The sequence below is a fragment of the Lithobates pipiens genome, unplaced genomic scaffold, assembly GCF_037356315.1.
Source record: "Lithobates pipiens isolate NorthernLeopardFrog02 unplaced genomic scaffold, aLitPip1_a1.2 Scaffold_13, whole genome shotgun sequence".
NCBI lineage: Eukaryota > Metazoa > Chordata > Amphibia > Anura > Ranidae > Lithobates > Lithobates pipiens.
Window position 1 is genome coordinate 8,516,090 of NW_027507718.1, and position 24,554 is coordinate 8,540,643.

At 40.8% G+C, this 24,554-nt stretch overlaps 1 protein-coding gene across 2 annotated transcripts in view; it reads right to left on the reverse strand.

Annotated features, from left to right (window-relative positions):
- Positions 1–24,554, reverse strand: part of AOPEP (aminopeptidase O (putative)) — a 613,303-nt gene that overhangs the window by 549,409 nt on the left and 39,340 nt on the right. For both annotated transcript variants that reach the window (XM_077474816.1, XM_077474818.1), the window contains exon 4: positions 19,593–19,759. In XM_077474816.1, coding sequence (XP_077330942.1) covers positions 19,593–19,759 — 167 coding nt within the window. The remainder of the gene's footprint in view (positions 1–19,592; positions 19,760–24,554) is intronic.

The following is a 24,554-nucleotide window of genomic DNA, read 5'->3' on the forward strand; positions in this document are numbered from 1 at the left end:
AGGTCTACAAACATAGTAGAGTAAACCTTTCCCTTAATTGTTCATTGCAATGCATTTGTGGAACCTTTCCTTGACTAATATTTGCAACAGCCAAAATATGTAAATATGCAAAAATGGTGTAGCCCATTACAGGCTAAAAATGTCAAACACACTCCTTAGAAGAACCATTAACTCAGCTAGGAAAAAATGGAACCCACTTTGGCAAATTAGCTAAGCAAACAGTCGAATGAGTTAATGTATGGCCAGAGTAATGCAAGAGCTTAATGGATTGATAAAAAAAAATGACCAACATGGGTCTAGAAAAGATATCATACGGGTTTTAAGTCATGTACAATACAAACACTTCAGTTATTCTGATATGCTCATAAAGCTTAGTAATGCACAGCTTTTGACATTTATTAATGTCCAAAAGTAGCATTACTTGCTCTTTAATGGTGCTTAAGTCTTGTGCAACATCATTTGCTGTACATAAATCAACTGGTTTGAAATATTTCTACATAAATCAGTAACACAGACCACACTGTCTTTTAATCACCACCTCCTTTATGTCTAAAATTCACTTTTTTTTTTATAATAAAAAAGCCATTCATAACGTTTCCAAATATTTGTCCACAGACTTTTTTGGTTCTTATTGGAGTACAACCTACTTCAGATATACTTTAAGGGGGAACTATTATTACCATACATTTTTAAGTAGTATAAACTTACTGTGAAATGTGATCTTTGTCTACGTTTTCAGTTCACAACTCATAAAAATGCCATAGGCTGATTGTACAAAAATATAGCAAACCACAGAATCATCAACAATATCGCATATTTAGAGAATGCTTCTTTGAGAAACAAGATTTTTTGATACGCTTTTACTCAGACAAAACACACAACTGGCAGAATTTCTTAAGAATAACACTCTCCCTCTAATTTGCTTCCAATTATCTGAAATGCACCTAGTATCAGATATAAAAGATTAACTTGGGCTGGCCATACACGGATTGAATCTCGGCCGGTTCGGCAAGAACTGGCCAAGATTCAAACCTGTAGTGGTCATATTTGTTGCAAAAGTGCCAAAAATACTTGTAATGCCCTGAACATACGGTTGGACATTCCGATGATAAAATCCATTTTATTTTTGGCCCAAACTTGTCTTGCATACACACGGTCGCACAAAGTTGACGGAAAATCCAATCGTTAAGAACAAGGTGATGTAGAACACGTACGACGGGACTATAAAGAGGCCAGTAGCCAACAGCTTTCATCTCTTAATGTATTCTGAGCATGCATGGCACTTTGTGCGTCGGAATTGTCTACACACGATCGGATTTTAAACGTTTGGGTTTTGTTGTCAGAAAATTTTAATTCCAGATCTCGAACTTTGTGTGTCAGAAATTCCGATGGAAAAAGTCCAATGGAGCCCACACACGATCGGAATTTCCGACAACACAGTACGATCGCACATTTTCGGAAAGTCCGACCGTGTGTACAGAGCATTAAACTTGCCAAAATGTCAGTGAGCTCCTATCTATCTGTAGCAAGCTTATAATGCAGCAATAAAATCCCAAACATTATCACCTCTTCCTATTTACTTTTGTAAAATAAAATTGACCATACACGGTTCGAATGTCAGCCGGTTCAGCATGAACCATCCGGGATTCAAACCATTAATGGGCAGGCTGAATGTACAAAGTTCAATTGATCAATCAACATAGGTACAACCAGACTGCTGGATTCTCTTGCGATTATCGCAATCTGCTGCTAATAATCGTGGTTCCCCCCCCCCCCCCCAGGAGAAGACATTTGCTTGGCAGGAGGGATTCCCACTGTCTGTGTTGATGGGGGTAACATGGGAAATTTCTCTCCTGCAACAGTGGTTCCAAGAAAAAAAACTGCACAGTCTATGGCCTGCCTTTTTAAATGTATAATTTTATACTTGTGATGCCGCGTACACATGACCGGACTTTCTAGCAGACTAGGTCCAACGGAATCCGACAATCCGATCGTGTGTGTGGGCTAATCCAATCGTTTAAAAAAGAAAAATCAGACGGACCTAGAAATAGAACATGTTTCAAATCTGTCTGACGGACTCAATTCCTATCGGTCAAACCGTTCGTCTGTATGCTGGTCTGACGGACCAAATACGACGCAAGGGAAGCTATTGGCTACTGGCTATTGAACTTCCCTTTTTAGTCCTGTCTTACGTCATCACGTTCAAAACTAATGGACTTTCGAACTGACTTAGTCCGTTCATGCGTGGCCAAGTCAGTTTGTTCGGAAAGTCCGTCGGAACTCCGCCGAAAGTCAGTCGAGAAGACCGTCGGACCTAGACTGCCGGAAAGTCCAGTCGCATGTACGTGGCATGAGGCTACTAATGGGTCTACTTGAATGTCATGCTTACCAGCTAATATGGTGCATTCAGAAAAAAATGATGGTAGGAGGTGTCGGAAACTGAAGCTTAGCCAAGACACCTTTTTTCATCAATTCTGTAGCAAGATAAAAAGATTAGAGTTTGAAGTAATAAAGGGGAATAATTTTATGGAATTTATATAAAGCAAAGGCTTTGTAGTAACAAGGGACTGCATAATCTGCCTGCTTGCACTTTTGTTTATGCTTACAATTTCTATTGAAATTCCTCTCACCTTTTGTATTGTACATGTTTTGGCAGACAAAAAGTTCAAGCATTTGAAGATGGCAAGGTATTTTAAAGCTAGCCATACATGCATGCCCATTAACTGAAAGAGAGAAAATCAATAGGCTACTCAATTCCCGCTGAACAGCATGGATGGCGGAATCTTCCCTGCTGACTATTGTATTCAGATAGTTGCAGCACTTGTGGCTGTCTGAATACATGAAAGATAACTGAATCTGATAGGATGCAGTCATAATTTGGCAGATAACTTTCCACCCAGTTCTGTCAATTTTTACAGTGCTATTAAACCCAAAAACCAACATTATATTGCAGCTTACCAATTCTTAAATATGATGGCTAGTTTTTCTTTTTTCAGGCTTTCCTTTATTTTCACTTGGTGATTCTGTCAGTAAGTCTGCTGTTTTTCAATGCAACAAGCTGTTATACAAATGTAGCATTTAGAGTGTTGAGACAAATTAATCTTTATTGGCATTGTACCCTCTCTTTTTGACCCAAAGACAATTATGAATGCATACATATCAGGAATTAAATTACTTGGAGCAAGGTAATATTAAAAGGGTTGTAAAGGTTCGTGTCTTTTCATCTTAATGCATCCAATGCACCTGGCAATGATAGCCCCCCGTTTACTTACCTGAGCCCATACACCTGCTGTGCGCGCCCCCTCTGTGTCCTCTTCTCCACGGAGTCTAGATGGTTGATTGGATAGATTGATAGCAGCGCAGCCATTGGCTCATGCCGCTGTCAATCACATCCAATGACGCGGCCTGCCGGGGGGGGCAGGACCAAGTCATACACTCTGTGTCAATGGATGCAGCGTATGTGACAGAGTACGCCCGCAAGCTAACCCCCTCGGGATAGAGCTTCTCAGAGGGGGGTTAGCTATTGCAGGGAGGAGCAGAGACAGTGGCCGAAGGACCCCAGAACAGGAGGATCAGGGCCACTCTATGCAAACGAACCCATACAACCTTTTTAAAGCATTTTACTGCTGTCTGTGTTGCTATTGGGTTACATTATGCCCTGGTGAAAGGAAATTTTCCCAGTGGAGACACAGATGGCAATAAAAATCTGAAAAAAAGGTTTCAAATATTGTCCACCTCTATAAGAAATTAGGTGCCCCTTATGACATATGTGATGAAACGCGCAGGGTGGAGCCACATACACATGCAACCACATATATGCGAATTACCAACACCCATTTTGGCTACTGGAGGAAGTACTATTTCCAGTGACTAAGCTTGAATCGTTCTTATTGTGAGTGTTAAATCTTTTTTACCAACGATTATACACTATGCAGTGTGTTCTCTTTTTATGACATACAGATTGCTAACATACCTGCACACCTGAGACAGCGAGCTGATACCAAGCCCCCCATAGCATGCCTGGAGGAGGAGAAGGATAGAAGCTCTCTACAACCTGGAAGATGGACTTATGTCCCTTGACTTTGAGCATCTGACCACTTTTAATTAAGGAGTCACACACTTATATAAAGCTGCACTGTTTGTATTCAGGTTTGTAATGTCACGTATCATAGCATAGTGCACAGCAGCTTTAGTGGTTTTATACACTCAAGAGCAGATTTGCTCTATATACACATACACACACAAGAAATTATTATGCAAATAAAAAAAGGTATCCTAGCAGGCAATGCATAATTTTTTCCAGTATTACCATAACAAATACAATTAAATACATAAAAAAAAAAAAAAAGACATTTTCTATCTAAGCCTAACAGTCATGTTTTACCTTTTTAAATATATTGCTGTTTATTGGCTTGCGTTTTGAAACAAAGCATATTTCAGTACTTAGTGTCACTCTGCTGATGCAAACTGTTATCTTACCCAAGCTGTAGTACATTTGCTCTTTTTATTAATTGAAAGTGAATTTGTTTAAAGCAATGCAAAATAATTTCAAATAAACTAAAAAAAGAATTTCACAAAATTAATTTTAGAACAAATAAAGTAAAATAAAAACAAGCAATCGTGCTAATTTTAGCACCTTCTATAAACATATGCTAAGAAGACAGTCTTTTTAAAAGTGCTGCACAATGCCAATTCACACCTTAGTACTTTCAAGGACAAGAAAATGGACCTGAACTTGAAATGGGACCTTTACTCATAAGCTTACAGTATACATTCTGTAGTATTTTACATGTGCTTTTTCACAGGTACAGTGACAGTAGTACTAGGACACCTTTTATTAAAACCAAAACCCCCATTCAAAATGAAAGGTCTTTTTTGAACCACATTATTTTAACTGACAATTGAACGGTCATGTGAGCTGTACCCAAATAAAATTGATGTCCTTTATTCCCACAAATAGAGCTTTCTAATGGTGGCATTTGATCACCTCTGCGATTTTTATTTTTTGCGCTAAAACTAAAAAAAAAGACCAATAATTTCTGCTATAATACACATCCAAAAAAAAAAATCGAATTTCTTCATCAATTTAGGCCAATATGTATTATGCTACATATTTTTGATTAAAAACAAAATCCCAATAAGAGTATACTGATTGGTTTGCGCAAAAGTTTTATAGCATCTACAAACTATGGGATAGATTTATGGACTTTTAATTTTTTTTTATTGTTTTTACTGGTAATGGCGGTGATCAGCAATTTTTAGTGGGTCTGAGACATTGCGGCGGACAAATCGGACACATCGGACACCTGACACTTTTTTGGGAACCAGTGATATTATTACAGTGTTCCATGCTAAAAATATGCAGTTACTGTACTAATGACACTGGCAGGGAAGGGGTTAACATAAGGGGTGATGAAAGGTTTAAGTGTGTCCCTAGGGGGTGCTTGCCAACTGTGATGGACTCACTGGATGAGCAGGAACAGCAGAAACAGAGCATCTTTGTGTCCTCGCCTGTCAGAAGGGGGATCTGCTTTGTTTACCTAGGCAGATCCCTGTTCTGCCTATGTGGAGCTATCGCGGGTGGCCGGCGGACATCGGGTCCGACTGGCTCCCCCCTCCGTGCAGCAGACACACCTGCCCACAGTATCTATTTCACGAAATTACCTACAGGTACATTGCTTCACACAATAGAGCAGGCCCGCCGCAGTATATATGTGGTGGGCGGTTTTAAGTGGCTAAAGCCCAATTTGTCCAGAGTTAAAAAAAAAAAAAAAAAAAAAGGAATAATCCACCCGGATACACAAAGTAGTTGTGATGATATGTATGGTTTTACTAACACATGTCAAAAAATGCTAAATTGTGCTTAAGCATTTTGATTTGTTTTACCCTTAGGCGTGAAGCGGTTAAAATACTATATCATAACTGGTTTATTGGTTTTAAACATTTTGGTTGCAATTCCAATGAATGAAATGTACTTACAAAAAAGCGGAAGCTGCACACTGATGACGTCACCTGGTTCTGTAAATTTGTATTTACCCATAAAAGCAACATATCCCCGCCAGCAGATCGTCCCCCTCTCACATATTTATTAGAGAACAAGCAACTTTACAGACATATACAGCACCTGGCTACCATCCTAGACTCTCTGATATGGTTCACCCTTACGGGCTTAGTCATGGAAACTCTGTCTTTATTTTTATCATCCTACTAAAATGTTGCCACCCAGACAGGAAGTGAAAATCTCCAACAAAGAACCGCTAGCAACCACAATTTGTGTTTAGTCTTCCCCTACTCACCAGAACAGTTATCAGCAGAACAGGAAATTATTGAAAATTTTGCCAATGGGGCAACTAAGAGCAGTAAAAGGTGATGCAAATTTTAACACAAACAAAATAAAAAAAAATAAGTTTTGGTTGATACCTTTTTTAACCTTTTCACTAACATCCACAAATAAATGAATAGCATTCAAAGGACTATAAAAAAAAAAAAAAAAAGAGTCAAAAACAGGAAGAAGATCTGGACAGCCGCACTCAAAAATGTTTTTGCCTTTTATTCAAAATTTCTTGTGAACAAAAATACAAGCCACAGCAGGAACAGACAGGAGCTAACGGGTTTCACACTTCAGTGTAGTGCTTAGTCATAGCTTTGACTAAGCACTACATTGAAGTGTGAAACGTGTTAGCTCCTGTCTGTTCCTGCTGTGGCTTGTATTTTTGTTCACAATCATTTTTGAACAAAAGGCAAAAAAAACTTTTTTTTTAGTGCGGCTGTCCAGATCTTCTTTCTGCTTTTGATTGCTATATGCATTGCCGGCACCTGGGCTTCCAAACTGGATGAGAAAGTTTTCTACTGTTGCTTGATGTACCTGGAGCGGTGATATCTCTCTCTCTACTATAAATAAGAGACAATAAGTGTCTCGTGTCTCTTATTTATAGTCATATATGGCGTTTGATATGTTCACTATGACTTATAACAGGGATATGCAATTAGCGGACCTCCAGCTATTGCAGAACTACAAGTCCCATAAGGCATAGCCAGACTGACAGCCACGAGCATGACACCAAGAGGCAGAGGCATGATGGGACTTGTAGTTTTGCAACAGCTGGAGGTCCGCTAATTGCATATCCCTGACTTATAAGATACATAAGCGGTAAATGTCATGCTTTATACTACCAATGACAGAGCTCTGAACACACACCGTGTTCTTTTGATCTGATTTATGTTGTTAATTCTTCTCTTTTTTTTTCTACGTTGAAAAAGTGTTTTGTGGTGCACTTATTTTGAACATACAGAAAAAACAGCTGCCACAGCTTGCAATAGAAAACAGTTTCTCTCATCCAGAGAGGTATCCAATGGACACAGCTACTGTTACAGCAGACCAGGTGTCATAACAAAGAGAGATCCATCTACATCCTCTAAATTATATAAAAATGGACAACTGTGCTGCACACCAAAGTACAAAACTGTGATTTTCAGGCCAATATGCCTGAGCCATGTATGAATGTCCCATTTAAAGAAGTCAGTTGACTACATAAGTCAGTGTCCGGAATTTTAGGAATAAAAGACGTCAACAACATATTTTTGTGCAATTCATCCATTGTAGACACAGTGTTAGTCATTTTAGCGTGCATTTCCCAGTTATGATAATTTCCGTGGAAACCACAAACTTTTTCTGTTGCTTAAGAAATCCCCTTTGTTCAAGCTGTGAGACTGGACTCCAGAATTCCAACACACCAAAAAACACACCATTCTATTGATTTATTTTAGCAGAGTACTGTACACAATGTGCGTCTGTGGTAAACGAATAAAGAGGTGTACACAGGATGGGTGGGGTCCATGTGAACTGAAGCTGGAATGAGCTAATTCATTTTAAGTAAATACATTCCATTTTTTTTTCGCTCAGTTAGAGGTGGAAAAGGGCTGTGGAAAATCTAAAATTACCTTATAATTGCTAAAGTGCAAAATGAGTCATTCAGAAATTATGAATAGAACATCAATGCCCTCTGCCATTAGGTACAAATGACTAATCATAGAGTTTGGTGCTGCCAACAACTTGGAACATCATTGTCACTTGGACCTCCTGTCAAAGATTGTCAAATTTCCTTGAAATTTCTTTGGGTAAAAATCCTCTAAACCAGGGCTCGACAAACCCCGGGCGCCAGATCGCATTGGCGACTAGAATTTGTGATCTGGCGCCTGGGGCAGCACAGCGGGGGTATCCTGTCTCCTTCCACCCCCCCCCCTGGCGTGATCGTGTCGGGCCGCGCCGCCGCCGGCCGGTAATTGAGGCCGCGGCTTTGAGGCCTTCTGTGGTCCTATGTTTAGCTCTGTAATCTGACAGCCAGCGATGCTAATGAAGCTTTCACTGCCCACCCATCTCACCTTTACTTAGAAGTGTGTGTGTGTGTGTGTGTGTGTGTGTGTGTGTGTGTGTGTGTGTGTGTGTGTGTGTGTGTATATATATATATATATATATATATATATATATATATATATATATATATATATATATATATATATATATATATATATATATATATATATATATATATATATATATATATATATATATATATATATATATATATATGTATATGTATATATATATATATATGTATATATATATATATATGTATGTGTTTAGGAGTTCTAACAACCTAGAGAATAAAATGGTGGTCGTTGCAATACTGTCTGTCACACCGTATTTGTGCAGCGGACTTACAAGCGCATTTTCGGGGAAAAAGTCTTATTTTTTTAATTAAATATAACAGTAAAGTTGGCCCAATTTTTTTATATTGTGAAAAATAATGTTACACCGAATAAATTGATACCCAACATGTCACGCTTCAAAATTGCGTCCGCTCATGGAATGGCGACAAACTTTTAGCCTTTAAAATCTCCATAGGCGACGTTTAAAAAATTCTACAGGTTGCACGTTTTGGGTTACAGAGGAGGTCTAGGGCTAGAATTATTGCTCTCGCTCTACCGAACGCAGCGATACCTCATGTGTGGTTTGAACACCGCTTTCCTATGCGGGCGCTACTCACGTAAGCTTGGCAGGACAGGGAGCATTTAAAACATTTTTTTTTTCTTATTTTAACTTTTTATTTTTTCACGGTGCTTTTAAAAAAAAAAAATTGTCACTTTTATTCCTATTACAAGGAATGTAAAAATCCCTTGTAATTGAAAAAAACAGGACAGGTCCTCTTAAATATATGAGATCTGGGGTCAGAGAGACCTCAGATCTCAAATTTACACTAAAATGCAATAAAAAAAAAAAAAAAAAAAAAAAAAATTGTCATTTGAAAAAAAAAAAATAAAAAAAAAAAATGTCCCTCTAAGAGCTATGGGCAATGACATGGAGACAGGTGGGGGGGCCGCGCTATCCTCCCCTCACTCGTCTCCATGTCAGGCCAGGGACAGGTCTGGATTGCCGTTACCGACCTGGCTCCTAACTTTTTTAGCTGGCTCCTAGATTCCAAGCAAATTTGTCAAGCCCTGCTCTAAACAATCACACGTCAGTTTCATCTTTTAGATCTGTGGGATTTGCCTTCTGTAATGTGATTTTACCCAGATCAGAAATGCCGTTCTTAATTCCGAAAAAAAAGGAAAGCAAAAAGGAGAGAGAAGCGCCAAGCCAATCCCTTAAACAGCTTAGGAATTTATTCAGTATACAAGTATACATTTTAAAGGAGTTGTAAAGGTACATTTTTTTTACCTTAATGCATTCTATGGATTAAGGTGAAAAAACATCTCACAGTGTCGGCGCCCCCAGTCCCCCCATTTTACTTACCTGACCCCTCAAAAGTCCCGCGCTCACCCCCGACGTCCTCTTCGCCACTCAGCCTAGCCGCTAATTGGTGGGGTGGATGGATTGAAAGCAGCGCAGTCATTGGCTCACGCTGCTGTCAATCACATCCAATGACGCGGTGCGCCGCGGGGCGGGGCCGAGTGATATAGCGAGCGGCTATAGCTTCTCACCATACGAGGGAGCGCGCATGTACGTGAGAAGTACCTACGGGAGGAAGCAGAGACAGCCGAGGGACCCCAGAAGAGCAGGTTCGGGGCCACTCTGTGCAAAACGAGCTGCACAGTGGAGGTAAGTATAACATGTTTGTTATTTAAAAAAAAAAAAAAACTACTTTACAATCCCTTTAAACTTTTTCATCAGGTGGTCAAGCGCTGAAGATTATACCAATATTGTGTATATGTTTCCTCTTAATTCTAGAAAAAGATGACTGACTTCACTTTGCATGTAAATACAAGTTCTGCCCCTCTGACCCTGGTGATTTTTGGACACAGTAATCCTTGATTCACTCGCTTCACACAGGGGCGACGCGACTTGCAGCGCGACTCACAGACGCGACCTGCACATGACTTCAGCAACGACTTGCAAAACGACTTCTGTATAGAAGTCAATGCAAGTCGCCTGAAGTCACCCCAAAAATAGTACAGGAACTTTTTTCTAAGTCGGAGCGACTTGAGTCGCTCCTATTAGAACGGTTCCATAGTACAGAACGGAGCGCGACTTGTCAGGCGGCTAAGTTGCCTGACAAGTCGCGGTAGTGTGAACGGGCACTTAGAGTGCTCCTAATCACAGCTCGAAAATAAACCTACCATTAAATTTTAGGACTGATAATTTCTTTGTCAGTGGGCATACGTACAAAATCTGCAGAGGATCAAATACTTTCTTCCATTACTGTGTATATTACACATACAGTGTGTGTGTGTGTGTGTGTGTGTGTGTGTGTGTGTGTGTGTGTGTGTGTGTGTGTGTGTGTGTGTGTGTGTGTGTGTGTGTGTGTGTGTGTGTGTTTCTGCACTTTTACCTACTCTAATCACAACAGTAGCCGATCTGCAGGTTACGAGCACTGGATGTCTGCTGGCACCCACTGATCATCGGCAAAACACACAGAGCTGAGATCTGCCTATCTATACAAAGCAGATCTCTGTTCTGGGGGGGGGATACAATCCATCTGTTCCCTTAGTAAAAGCAGCACACATGTCACAAACACTGGCTAGGCACACAGTTAACCTTTTGATCGCCCTACATGTTAGACCCCTTCCCAGCCAGTGTCATTAGTACAGTGACAGTGCATATTTTTTATCACTGATCACTGTATTAGTGTCACTGGTTCAAAGTGTCAAAAGTGTAAATTTGTGCCCGATTGTCTGCTGCAATATTGCAGTCCCGTCACAGCCATTACTAGTATAAAAAAAATTTTAAAAAAATTCCATAACTATATACCATAATTTGTAGATGCAATAACGTTTACATAAACCAATCAATATACGTTTATTGGAACTTTAAATTACATTTTTTATAATTATTTTATTGGATATGATTTATAGCAGAAAATAAAATAAAAATTTTCCTTCAAAATTGTCGGGGTTTTTTGTTTATAGAACAAAAAAAACGCAGAGGTGATCAAATAGCACCAAAAGAAAGCTCTATTTGAGGGGAAAAAATTACAAATTTTATTTGGGTACAGCATTGCATGACTGCGCAATTGTCAGTTAAAGTGCCGTATTGCAAAAAATGGCCTGGTCAGGAAGAGGGGTAAATCTTCCGAAGGTCAAGTGGTTAAACATTAAAAAAGGAAGACTTGGCACTTAAGGATACTGGTTTACTAAATGCTGACAGGTAAAAAGGAACCAGTTACAATTGGTTTTGTGCAAAATGTTGAATTTTTACCCATTAAACAGTTAAGGATCCTTGTTCTATGGTGTATTCCCAAAAAGATTTCAACAAAGTACCCTGCACATATACCATACATGCTGTTTCTTCTCTACTGCAATAGCTCTTCTGCCACTAGAATCTGCAAAGCCCAACTGTCAAAATGACAGCCAGATTTTGCAGATTATAGCACCAGAATGGATCTCACTCTGTATGTTAGAATCAACTGCAGTGGATTCAATGAAATGTGATACCTTCATTCATCAATGATAAATTCACCCTAACAATATTACTGTTGGAGGGAAATTACATTGTTTATATGTTAATCAAAGAACTTTCCTTTGATCTGCACATAATCTCTGTTAAAGCAATCATACCAGGAATTGCATAGCAGAAGCAGCTGTCAAAATACAGCCACTTCTAAGTGAAATTACCCTATCAGTCTGTAAGTGTCATTGAGTAATACAGTACAACAATGTGTTGCTACCAATGTATTTATGATCCCATTCAAATGGGGATCAAAAAGGTGTATTTCTATTCAACCTGTATTAAACTTGTAGTATTAAACCCCCCCCCCCCCCCCCCCAGTGCTTTTTTTAGCTTAACACTGCAATTTTCAACTTTCAATGCCGCTGACCCCTGCTGTTTCAGTGCTGCTTCCCTGAACTTTCGATCTTTACAGCTAACAGTTAAGCAATAACAGTGGATAGTGCAGTCTTGAGCCAGTCTGATAGCGTGGAGAATTTTGGGGGGGGGGGGGGGGGAGAGGCGCAGGGCAGTTCCTTGCCACTCTTGGCTACAGGGCTGTGTGCTTCTGTTGATACACAGTGTAAGGAAACACAGCTCTACTCTGCATGCAAGAGTAGCTCCATAAAACACTGCAAGAGAAAGGAACAAAGGAGCCACCCTGAAACAGAAAACCTAAGGTAGTGGTCATGGCACCAGCTTAAACTGTAACATGTACAAGAATTAAAAAACAAAGAAGCTGCTTAATCAAAGTGATTTAATCATCTGCTGAAAGTGCTTAAAAGAACTGAGGGTTTAAAGTATAACTAAAAGGAAAAACTATTTTTTTTTTCAGTTTTGGAGAGAGTGGAGAGACCTGGGTGGCCCCAATGAGTTCCCCTTACTGGAAGGGAAGGAATTTCCTCTCACTTCATGTTTGGCTATGGGACAGGAAGTGAAAATAAATCTCCTCAATTGGCCACATTTGACAACACAAATTTGACAGGGGTTATAACCCTCCCTTAATCTATCCAAAGTTTTTTTTTTTTTTAAAGTTCTACATTAATATAGTATAATCCATTAGTTAAGTCTAATCAACCTTAATTAACTAATTTCTTCCCATTTTCATTAGCTATTGTTTTATCTTCTTCATTTAAACTTTTTTTTTTGTTCCATTTCATTTTTTTTTTGCTAGTTTTTTTAGTGTCACATAAAATGAAAGTGTGATAAATTGAAAAAAAAAAAACATATTTTTCATGTGCCTCAGAATAACTTTGCCAAGCTTTGTACCAGAAACTTAATTTAAGAGCCCTTTCACACTGGGACAAGGGCCGTGTTAACAAGTAAAGCACTCCTAGTTTTAGCTGCGCCTTACCGCTGTTAGAGCAGCACTTTTTGGCCGCTAGTGGGGTGCTTTTAACCCCGCTAGCGGCAGAGGAAAGGGTTAAAACCACCCGCAAGGCTCTGTTGCCGACGCGATTTGTAGGCAATATGGCAGCGCTGTCCACTGATTTCAATATTCCAGCACAGCCTCAAAGTTGCTGCTTGCAGGACTTTTTTTTTCGGTCCTGCAAGAGCACCACTCCAGTGTGGAAGCACTCGGGAAGGCTTGAGAGGCGTTTTTTAGGTGCTATTTTTAGCGTTAAATGACTGAAAAAGCACCTTCAGTATGAAAGGGGTGTTAGCAGGTCAAACTATAAAATAATACATTTTAATACATTGATTTTAAAACACATTTTTTTTTTAAACACTGGACAAAATTGGATTTTTTATGCTCTTTTGTCTATAGCTTACAGGGAAAATAAAATAGTTTTTGCACGACAATAGAGAGCCTAGTTTGTCCCCCCAAAAAACAATGTATTACTTAGTGACAAGGTTCTCGCTGAAAAGACAGGTTCGTAGTGCAAATGTTGAAATTGCTTTGGTCCATAAAAAGGTATAATGGTACGAAAACTAAAGATAAAGCGATTGTAAATGTTTGTTTTTTAACCACTTGCCGACCAGCGCACGCCGATGTACGTCGACAGAATGGCACGGGCAGGCAAATGGGCGTACATGTACGTCCCTTTAAATTTGCCGCCCTGCCATCGGGAGCGCGCCGCTGGCGGCGCGCTCCCGCGCTGGTCGGGACACCGTGAGTCCGGTCGCGGGACCCGCGGACTCGATCGCCACGGGCATACCCGCGATCGTCTCACGGAGCGGCCAAATGAAGAAATGCCGTTGTAAACAGCATTTCTCCATTCTGCCTAGCAACTAGTGACGCTAATCTCTGCTCCATGTGATTGGAGCAGAGATCAGTGTTCACTAAATGAAAGCCCAACCCCCTCACAGTTAGTAACACACCCCTAGGAACACTTAACCCCTACACTGCCACCCACTGGTTAACCCCTTCACTGCCAGTGTCATTTACACAGGAATCACTGCATTTATATAGCAGTGATTGCTGTATAAATGACAATGGTCCCAAAAATGTGTCAAAAATGTCCGATGGGTCCCCCACAATGTCGCAGTCACAATAAAAATCGCTGATCGCCGCCATTACTAGTAAAAAAAAAAAAAAAAATTATTAATAAAAATGCTATAAAACTATCCCTATTTTGTAAACGCTATAACTTTTGCGCAAACCAATCAATAATCGCTTATTGCGATTTTTTTTACCAAAAATATGTAGAAGAATACGTATCGGCCTAAACTGAGGGAAAAAAACGTTTTTTTTATATATTTTTGGGGGATAGTTATTATAACAAAAAGTAAAAATTAATGCGTTTTTTTCAAAATTGTCGCTCTATTTTTGTTTATAGCGCAAAAAATAAAAACCGCAGGGGTGATCAAATACCACCAAAAGAAAGCTCTATTTGTGGGAAAAAAAGGACGTCAATTTTGTTTGGGAGCCACGTCGCACGACCGCGCAATTGTCAGTTAAAGCGACGCAGTGCCAAATCGCAAAAAGTGGTCTGGTCTTTGACAGCAAATTGGTCCGGTCTGAAAGTGGTTAAATAACAGACATGTCATACTTACCTGCTCTGTGCGAGGGTTTTGCACAGAGCGGCCCAGATCTTCCTTTTCTGTGCTCCTGGCTCCTCCTCGGCAAGTTCCCCAACGTAGAGCCAATTTCCATGGGGGCACCCGTACGGGTGCGCGCCCGAGTCCTGCTTCTACGTCCATTGACACAGACAGCAGAACTCTGTCACGTCCCCGGCTCCCGTGTCACTGAATTTGATTGAGAGCAACAGGAGAAAAAGGTTCCAGTTGCTATCAGTCTATCCAATGAGGACCCGAGACAGCAGTTGGAGCTGCTGGGCTTGTGCTTGTTGCTGGAACGATCGGGTTCAGGTAAGAAAAAGGGGGGCTCTGGGGGGCAGCTGCAGCACAGCTTTACAACTTTACAACTCCTTTAACCACTTCAGGACCGCCGTATTGCCAATGTACGTCAGCACAATGGCACAGGCAGGCAGAATCACGTACATCTACGTGATTGCCTTCCAGCGGGTGGGGGGTCCCATCGGACCCCCTCCCGCTGGTTACGGCGGTCCGATTCGGTCCAGCAGCGATCCGTGATGAGGGGATGGCCGTTCGTTTTCGGCCACCCCCTCTGGATCGCTCCTGGCCAATGAGAAGCTTCCTCCCCTGTGTATTGTTTACACAGGAAGGAGGAAGTGATGTCATTCTCCTCGGGGCGGTCTTTTTGACCGGACTACGAGGAGAAGAGTAAAAGTAAGTGTGCACGAACACTACACTGACATGTAGGTACACACAGGCACACAAACCCCCCCCCGATCCCCCCCCCGATCGCCCCCCGATCCCCCCCCCGCCCCCCTCCCCCCCCAGTCACAGTGTCACTGATTGCATTGATCATTTCTTTACTGATCAATGCATTCAGTGTCAGTTGTGACAGTAAAAACTGTCAGGACAGTTAGTGTTAGGTCCAGGGTAGCCCCCTATCACCCCCCAATAAAGATTTAACCCCCTGATTGCCCCTAGAGTTAACCCTTTCACCCCCTTTTGCCAGTGTCACTAAGCGATCATTTTTCTGATCGCTGCATGTGTCGCTAGTGTCGCTAGGTAGCTAGTTATTTTTTTAGGTTCACCGCCAGGTTTTTATATCGCTAGGTACCCCGATATACTACCCAATAATGTTTTTAACCCCCTGATTGCCGCTAGTTAACCCTTTCACCCCCTTTTGCCAGTGTCACTAAGCGATCGTTTTTCTGATCGCTGCATTAGTGTCGCTACAGTCGCTAGGTAGCTAGTAATTTTTTAGGTTCACCGCCAGGTTTTTATAGCGCTAGGTACCCCGATATACTACCCAATAATGTTTTTAACCCCCTGATTGCCGCTAGTTAACCCTTTCACCCCCTTTTGCCAGTGTCACTAAGCGATAATTTTTCTGATCGCTGCATGTGTCGCTAGGTAGCTAGTTATTTTTTTAGGTTCACCGCCAGGTTTTTATATCGCTAGGTACCCCGATATACTACCCAATAATGTTTTTAACCCCCTGATTGCCGCTAGTTAACCCTTTCACCTCCTTTTGCCAGTGTCACTAAGCGATCGTTTTTCTGATCGCTGCATTAGTGTCGCTACAGTCGCTAGGTAGCTAGTTATTTTTTTAGGTTCACCGCCAGGTTTTTATAGCGCTAGGTACCCCGATATACTACCCAATAATGGTTTTAACCCCCTGATTTCCGCTAGTTAACCCTTTCACCCCCTTTTGCCAGTGTCACTAAGCGATAATTTTTCTGAACGCTGCATCAGTGTCGCTAGTGTCGCTAGGTAGCTAGTTAACTAGGCTCCCAAAAAGTCCCCCACATGTGGTATCCCCGTACTCGGGAGAAGCAGCAGAATTTATTTTGGGGTGTAATTTGACTTCTGCCCATAGCATGTGTGAGCAATATATCATTTAGTGACAACTTTGTGCAAAAAAAAAAAAGTTTGTAATATTCCCGCAACTTTTGGCAAAATATAAAATATTCCATGGACTCAACATGCCTCTCAGTAAATAGCTTGGGGTGTCTACTTTCCAAAATGGGGTCATTTGGGGGGGTTTTGTGCTATTTTGGCATTTTATGGCCTTCGAAACTGTGATAGGTAGTGAGGAGTTAAATCAAAAATTTGCACCCTTAGAAATCCTGAAGGTGGTGATTGGTTTTCGGGGTGCCGTGCGCGACTAGACTCCCAAAAAGTCCCACACATGTGGTATCCCCGTACTCGGGAGAAGCAGCAGAATGTATTTTGGGGTGTCATTTCACATATAACCATGGCATGTGTGAGCAATATATCATTTAGTGACAACTTTTTGTAAAAAAAATTTTTTTTTTTTTTTTTTTGTCATTATTCAATCCCTTAGGACAAAAAAAATAAATATTCAATGGGCTCAACATACCCATCAGCAATTTCCTTGGGGTGTCTACTTTCCAAAATGGGGTCATTTGGGGGGGATTTGTACTGCCCTGCCATTTTAGCACCTCAAGAAATGAGATCGGCAGTCATAAATTAAAAGCTGTGTAAATTCCAGAAAATGTACTCTAGTTTGTAGACGCTATAACTTTTGCGCAAACCAAAAAATATACGCTTATTGACATTTTTTTTACTAAAGACATGTGGCTGAATAAATTTTGCCCTCAATGTATGACTAAAATTTAGTTTATTCGATTTTTCTTATAACAAAAAGAAGAAAATATCTTTTTTTTTCAAAATTTTCGCTCTTTTTTCATTTATATCGCAAAAAAAAAAAATCGCAGAGGCAATCAAATACCATCAAAAGAAAGCTCTATTTGTGGGAAGAAAAGGACGCAAATTTCGTTTGGGTGCAATATTGCATGACCGCGCAATTACCAGTTAAAGCAGCGCAGTGCGAAATTGCAAAAAGACCTCTGGTCCTTAAGGTGTTTATTGGTCCGGAACTGAAGTGGTTAATACGTATTCACATTTTGTTCTAATTTTATTTTTTTTATTACCTTTTAGCTTGAAATTTTTATTTTCACAAATAAATAGACAAAACAGGGAGAAAAACATCATTTTTAAATTAATTTGTAGCAAACACATTTTTTTGTACCAGAACTATATTTACTTAGTGTGATTGTAAATTTGACAATATTAACAGCTTATATTACACAGCTTTGAACTTTTTTATGTGCAGAGTTAGTTGCTTGTTAGCTAAAGCGGTTCTTCACCCTAAAGGGGAAGTTCCGCTAATCTGATCCCTCCCCCCTTCCGGTGCCACAATCGGCCCCTTTCAGGGGGGAGGGGGGTGCAGTTACCTGGATAATCTGCGGGGGGTCTGCGGCGGTCTGGCCGGAAGTGGGTGCAGGTAACTGCACCCACTTCCGGCCAGACCGCCGCAGACCCCCACAGGCGCCCCGACCCCCCCCCCCCCCCCCCGCAGTAGGGAACCGGGCAGTGAAGCTGTAATGCTTCACTTCCCGATTCCCTGACAGAGGATGGCGGCGGGGGCAGCAGCGAGACGAGCGATCGCTCGTCATCTGCCGCCGACATCGCTGGACCCTGGGACAGGTAAGTGTGATTTTATTAAAAGTCAGCAGCTGCAATATTAGTAGCTGCTGGCTTTTAATATTTTTATTTTAGGTGCAGAACCGCTTTAAAAAGTTATCCCTGGTTAAACTAACAATTTGTATATTGTGTTTGCTTGTTTTATCATATCTTTTTTGTCTGTTGTTGCCAGTATATTGCACAGAAAATAAAATTTGTTTTATTTTATTAAGACTTTTTTTTTTAGTCACTATTGCCAAAAGAAAGCTTTGTCTTCCAGAGAAAAAAGGTACATGTATATGTGGTATCAGAAGTAATGAACAACTTGCCAAAAGACAGAACCTAACTATATACTAATTATAACATATAGATAAGTCAGTATGCACTCTTAAGCTCCATTCACACACTTCTAATGGTACCCCAATTGTGCCCAACTTCTTTTGGGCAACATCCCTCCCACTAATTTGTTTGTGCAATTTTCCTCGCTGTTCCGTGTTTTGCTTCCATTTGAAATTGTGGGGCGGAATCATGGCGATTTCGCTCATGATCATGATCTCTACAAACGATCGGACAAAGCCCGATCGGATATTGTTGTTGGAAAATTTGAGATCCTGCTTTCAAATTTTTTTCCGTCGGATTTTCCAACGGAAAAAGTCCGATAGAGCCCACACCTGATCGGATTTTCCGACAATATAATCCGATCGGACCTTTTCCATCTGAATTTCTGACCGTGTACAGGGCTTTAGGGTTCATTTAGATGTGTGCATCCTGGTAATTTACGTGTTACATGCATTATTGCATTGCAATTTCATTCATATTGGATCGCATCCCAATGCAATGCATTACCATTAGAAAAAAAAATAAGTCACCTCCAACTTGCGGCACATTAGGGTATGTTAGTAGCTCATTAATTTCAATAGGCAAAAACACATATTAAGGTACAACATACAGTAACATTACTGTACATACGATAAAGTACTGCAAAAAATGTAAACAGTGACTTTTTTATGTAAAAAAACAAAAGCTGATCAATAAAAAAGGCAGGTACTCAATACTCCCAGGAAACAGAAGGAATTCATGAGCCATTACTCATACCACAAGAAAAAAATAAAAAGGGGGTATATTTATAATTCTAGGATAGTCGGTGAAACCAACACAGAGAGACATACAAGCATATTTTTTGATTAAAGCAAAGGCTACTTACCTTGACCACAGTTGGTTGGAGCAGCAAAGTTTTCACCGCTCATTAGCACAATAAATGTACTGTCAGCTCGGACAGTTGCATGCCATGTTGACATTGCTACTGGTGGCTCTTGACATGGAAAAAGAGCCCTATTGTTGATGGGAGATCCAAATGTGTAAACACAAGGCCTAGTTACAAAAAAATACCCAACAAACAGATATTAGAATATACATCAAATACGCACACGTTTGGCTCTAGATCACAGAAAATCACTATAGACTGTCAATACGCCAATGCTTTCACTTTGTGCACAATGAATAACCTTGAGCTGTCTTACAAACTCCATATGTGCAAATTAAGATTTTGCTATCCAAGCAAATTGCAAACCATCATAGAAACTCCAAAATAATAGGCAATCTTTTAATATAATTTTAAAAGCCAATGTTGCAGACCCTTGCGGAGTTAGTTTAGCTCAGTAACTCATATTTTAATTCATTACAATAAAAAAAAACTTCATTTAAATAAAAAAAAGGCAAGGAGAACAAAAGGCTAGTGTTTTCCCAGAGACTACACCACTCTTCATTGGGAAGTGGTCACTACTGCCTGAACAGTGAACCTGAGGCCTGAAGGCTCACACTGTTTTTACTGTCATAGTACTAATGCTAGTTAAGAGTCTGGCCCTGCCCCACTTTTCAAGCCATTCTATTGGCTCCTTCTTGTAACAGACAGGCTCACTAGATATTGAGGCTAATGCCCCGTACACACGAGTGGACTTTTAACATCCAAAGTCCGACGGACTGATTCCGTCAGACTATTCGATCGTGTGTGGGCTGCAACGGACTTTTGATTCACCAAAGTCTGACGGACTTTAGAATATGGAACATGCTTCAAATTTTTCCGACGAAACTCCGCCGGACCCGGTCCCTTCGAAAAATTCGCTCGTGTGTATGCTATTCCGACGGACTAAAACCGACGCTAGGGCAGCTATTGGCTACTGGCTATGAACTTCCTTATTCGAATCCAGTCGTACGTCATCACGTTCGAATCCGTCGGAGTTTAGTGTGACTGTGTGTGGCCAAGTCCGCTCAGCCGAAAAGTCCGGCAGAACTCCGGCAGAACTCCTTCGGAAGTCTGTCGGACATAAGTCCTCTCGTGTGTACGGGGCTTTAGGGGCAGCAATGGGTGAGCTACACTCCTCTGTAGGAAAATTTGATTAAAATTTACATTATGGTATTTTTTGGCATTTAGAAGAACCTGGCTCTTAATAAGAAAGGGGCCTCATTTCCAAATCCAAAATGGGCCCGCTATCTGGTGACACTGGAAACACTTCTGTTCCACAGTAGGTTTACATGAAAGTGATTGTAAACGATCATTTTGTAAAACAAACCATTCATTTTAACATAGAAATGAAAGGCAAAACATTTTATATAGATATAAAACAAAAAAAAAAAACAACATTATAAATACCTTTTTTCCCCCTTTTAATAAATTATCACATTCCCACTGTTCTCAGCTACTTAAGAGCTGGAGGGAGGAGAAGCAGCAGTACACTGAGCTTGCCAGTGAATGGCTGTGCAGCGGGGGCGTGTCAAGGCAAGTCTGTTCATTGAAGGAGAGCACACTAAGTTCCCAGCAGAGCTAGAGAACTGAATAGGTTGTGCTCTCTTGCTTAGTGTGGTCAGTTTTAATAGGAAAGCAGAGGGACTAGCAGGAACACCAGGGATTTCACATAATGGAAGCAATACAAAGAGAACAGGGCGGCATAGTGGTGTAGTGCTTAGCACTCTCGCCTAGCAGTAAAAAGGGTCACTGGTTCAAATCCCAACCACGACACTACCTGCCTGGAGTTTGCATGTTCTCCATGTGTCTGCGTGGGTTTCCTCCGGGTACTCCGATTTCCTACATGCAGGCAGGTTAATTGGCCTATGTCCAAAATTGGCCCTAGTATATGAATGGGGACCTTGGCTCCTTGAGGGTAGGGACCAATGTATGGGGATATGGACATTTGTAGACACTCACTCAGGTTGAACTGGTTGGACTGGTGTCTTTATTCAACCTTACTAACTATGTAACTATGTAGAACAGGATAATTTCTTGTACAAGTACATGGTACAACAGACACATATCAGGAATATGAAGTGTTGGGGTAACAAATGCTTTAAAAAGGTAAATAATGCACAGGAAGAAAACTTGACTAGATCATCATGTTGCTCTTGTGTTTCCAATGCCACCTGGTGGTCAATTTTAAAATTATCTAAGTAAGAAATACTGTACATTGTTCACATCTACACTGCATCACCAAAAACAAAGAGGCTAGAATTGAAAAGTTTATATAGATTTTTTTAACATTATTTTAAAACAACAACATACATTTTATTTCTTACCTATGAATGAAACTTGCCACTTTACATCATTTATAAATTTAACAGTTGAGAGGATATGCTTGTCATACTGGTATAAATAAGCAGCTTGTGGAGGTTTCTAGTTTTTTTTTTTTTTTAGGTTAGTGGACTGGGGAGGGTACACTAGAACATTTTTTCTTAAAAATATTTTTAAAAAAAATTCCTTTTAGCCCTTGTACACACGGTCAGACATTCAGACGGAAAATGTCCAATCGGACAGTGTTGTCGGATAATCCGACCGTGTGTGGGCTTTATCTGACTTTTTCCGTCAGAATGTCCGACCAACAAAGTTTGAGAGCTGGATATAAAAAGTTTCCGACAACATGATCCGATCGGACAAAGTGCCATTCACTGGCAAGCTCAGTGTGCTGCTGCTTCTCCTCCCTCCAGCTCTTAAGTAGAGAATTCCGATCGGACAAAGTGCCACGTATGCTCAGATCAAATTCCTAGACCAAAGTTATTGGCTACTAGCCTGAACGTAGTCCCGTCGTAACTAAATAACGTCATCATGTTACGAACGATCGCATTTTCCGACAACTTTGTCCGACCGTGTGTATGCAACACCAGTTTCGGAAAAAATCAGACGGATTTTGTTGTCTGACCGTGTGTACAAGGGCTAACTGAATACGTATGTAGGATCAATGTGATTCTTCAAATGGTTGAGTATAATAAAAATTCATAATCTTAGCAGCTCAGATCTATTTATTAAATAGGACTACACATTTCACAAGCTTAATAACTATGAACATGCATAACCCAGGGGATTGGGGCAACCATATCAATCTTTCTAAAACTGATGTTCACCATCAAAACCATCATCCCTCCTCTCCACCCCTCCTCCTTTCCTTTAAAAGATAGGCTTTTTTTGTTTATTTATAACTCTGCAGGACGCCCCGTCCCCCCCTCCCTCCCATGCAGGTCACATGGTGTGCCCTGTTCTCCCTATGCCGCCTGGGATATGCACCTCCCATATCCCAGGAGGCATAGTCTTTCATTCACAAACGAGGAGAGGGAGGGCCTAGCGTCATGTCATGGGGGAGGCCCACCGGCTGAATCTGGAAGAGCTAGGAGCCGCTCAATGACATTACACAAAACATGGTGGCACAGGGCCGGGCACTGCCAGAGGAGGAGGGGATCTCATTAGGACAACGCTGGATCCACTGGGTGAGCGAGTATCTAAAATCTGCAGAGCACATCACCGGGTATGTAGGGGTTTAATAAAAAATGGGGGAGATGCATTGCGCAATTAATCTAGTAGCTATTTGTTCCATAAGCATGGTGGTCAATTGCTACTGTTATGCCGCGTGCACACGGACATTCCGACAACAAACTCCTGGATTTTTTTTCCAATGGATGTTGGCTCAAACTTGTTTTGCATACACACGGTTGCACAAATGTTGTCGGAAATTCCGAACATCAAGAACGCAGTGACGTACAAGACGTTTGACGAGCCGAGAAAAATGAAGTTCAATAGATAATGCGGCTCTTCTGCTCGATTCTGAGCATGCGTGGAATTTTTTGTGTCAGAATTGCGTACACACTATCAGAATGAGAAACAGCTCTCAAATTTTTGTCGGAAACAGCAAATGATGATGGAGCCTACCCACAGTCAGAATTTCCGACAATGAGCTCCCATCGAACATTTGTTGACGGAAATTCCGAGTGTGTGTACGCAGCATAAGAGCGCGATTACCCTACTAAAAATCGCCTGTGTGGTCTGAAGCTAAAATGTCTTGTCGTGGCCAGTTTAAGTTAACTAGCCTATCAAAAATTGGTAAAGTGTCATTAGAGCAGTGATGGCGAATCTTGGCACCCCAGATGTTTTGGAACAACATTTCCCATGATGGTCATGCAGTATAGTGAAACATCATGGGAAATGTAGTTCCAAAACATCAGGGGTGCAAAGGTTCGCCTTCACTGCATTAGAGTGTCTACTTTTACACTGCTAACATCCAAAAAGATGGGCTTCCTAGAGAATCAAAATATACATAAGAGGTAAAATAAAAGAACCCCAAAAATCCACAGAGTGTAGATTTTCTGATGCAAGACAAGCTTCAGTATGCCTTTTCTTTAAGCATACATCTACACACTGCCAATTTATTTTGTAACACTAGAGGCAAAAGGTAGATGTATGTATATGGGACGCTCCCTAGGAATTCTAGTAATTCACTAAATGAAATGAAGGAACAGATGGCACAGTATCCGAGTGTAGTCAACAATGTGTTTTACAACAAGCTGCGACGCAGTTCTTAGACCCTGAAGAAAAAAAAAAAGGTCTGAAGCCAAAAGCAAGAAAGTGTCAGACATTTAGCTTTTATCTAAACAATCTAAGGTCCAGACGTCAATAAAGGTGTTTTAAAAATGCAGGTACATACCTCTGTTCACCACACCTGCCCTAATGTTCATATCTTAAGCTAGGAATCTCAGACAACTAATAACCTGCCACTCTAAAAATGTATACAGACGGCTGTATTGTGAACTAGACTTCCTGCAGTCCCTGTCTTTTAAATGGTTACGTCTGAATAGAGAGGGACGGCAAATCGGAGCCTTTGATCCAAGCTTAAGGGATGTAATCCTGTTA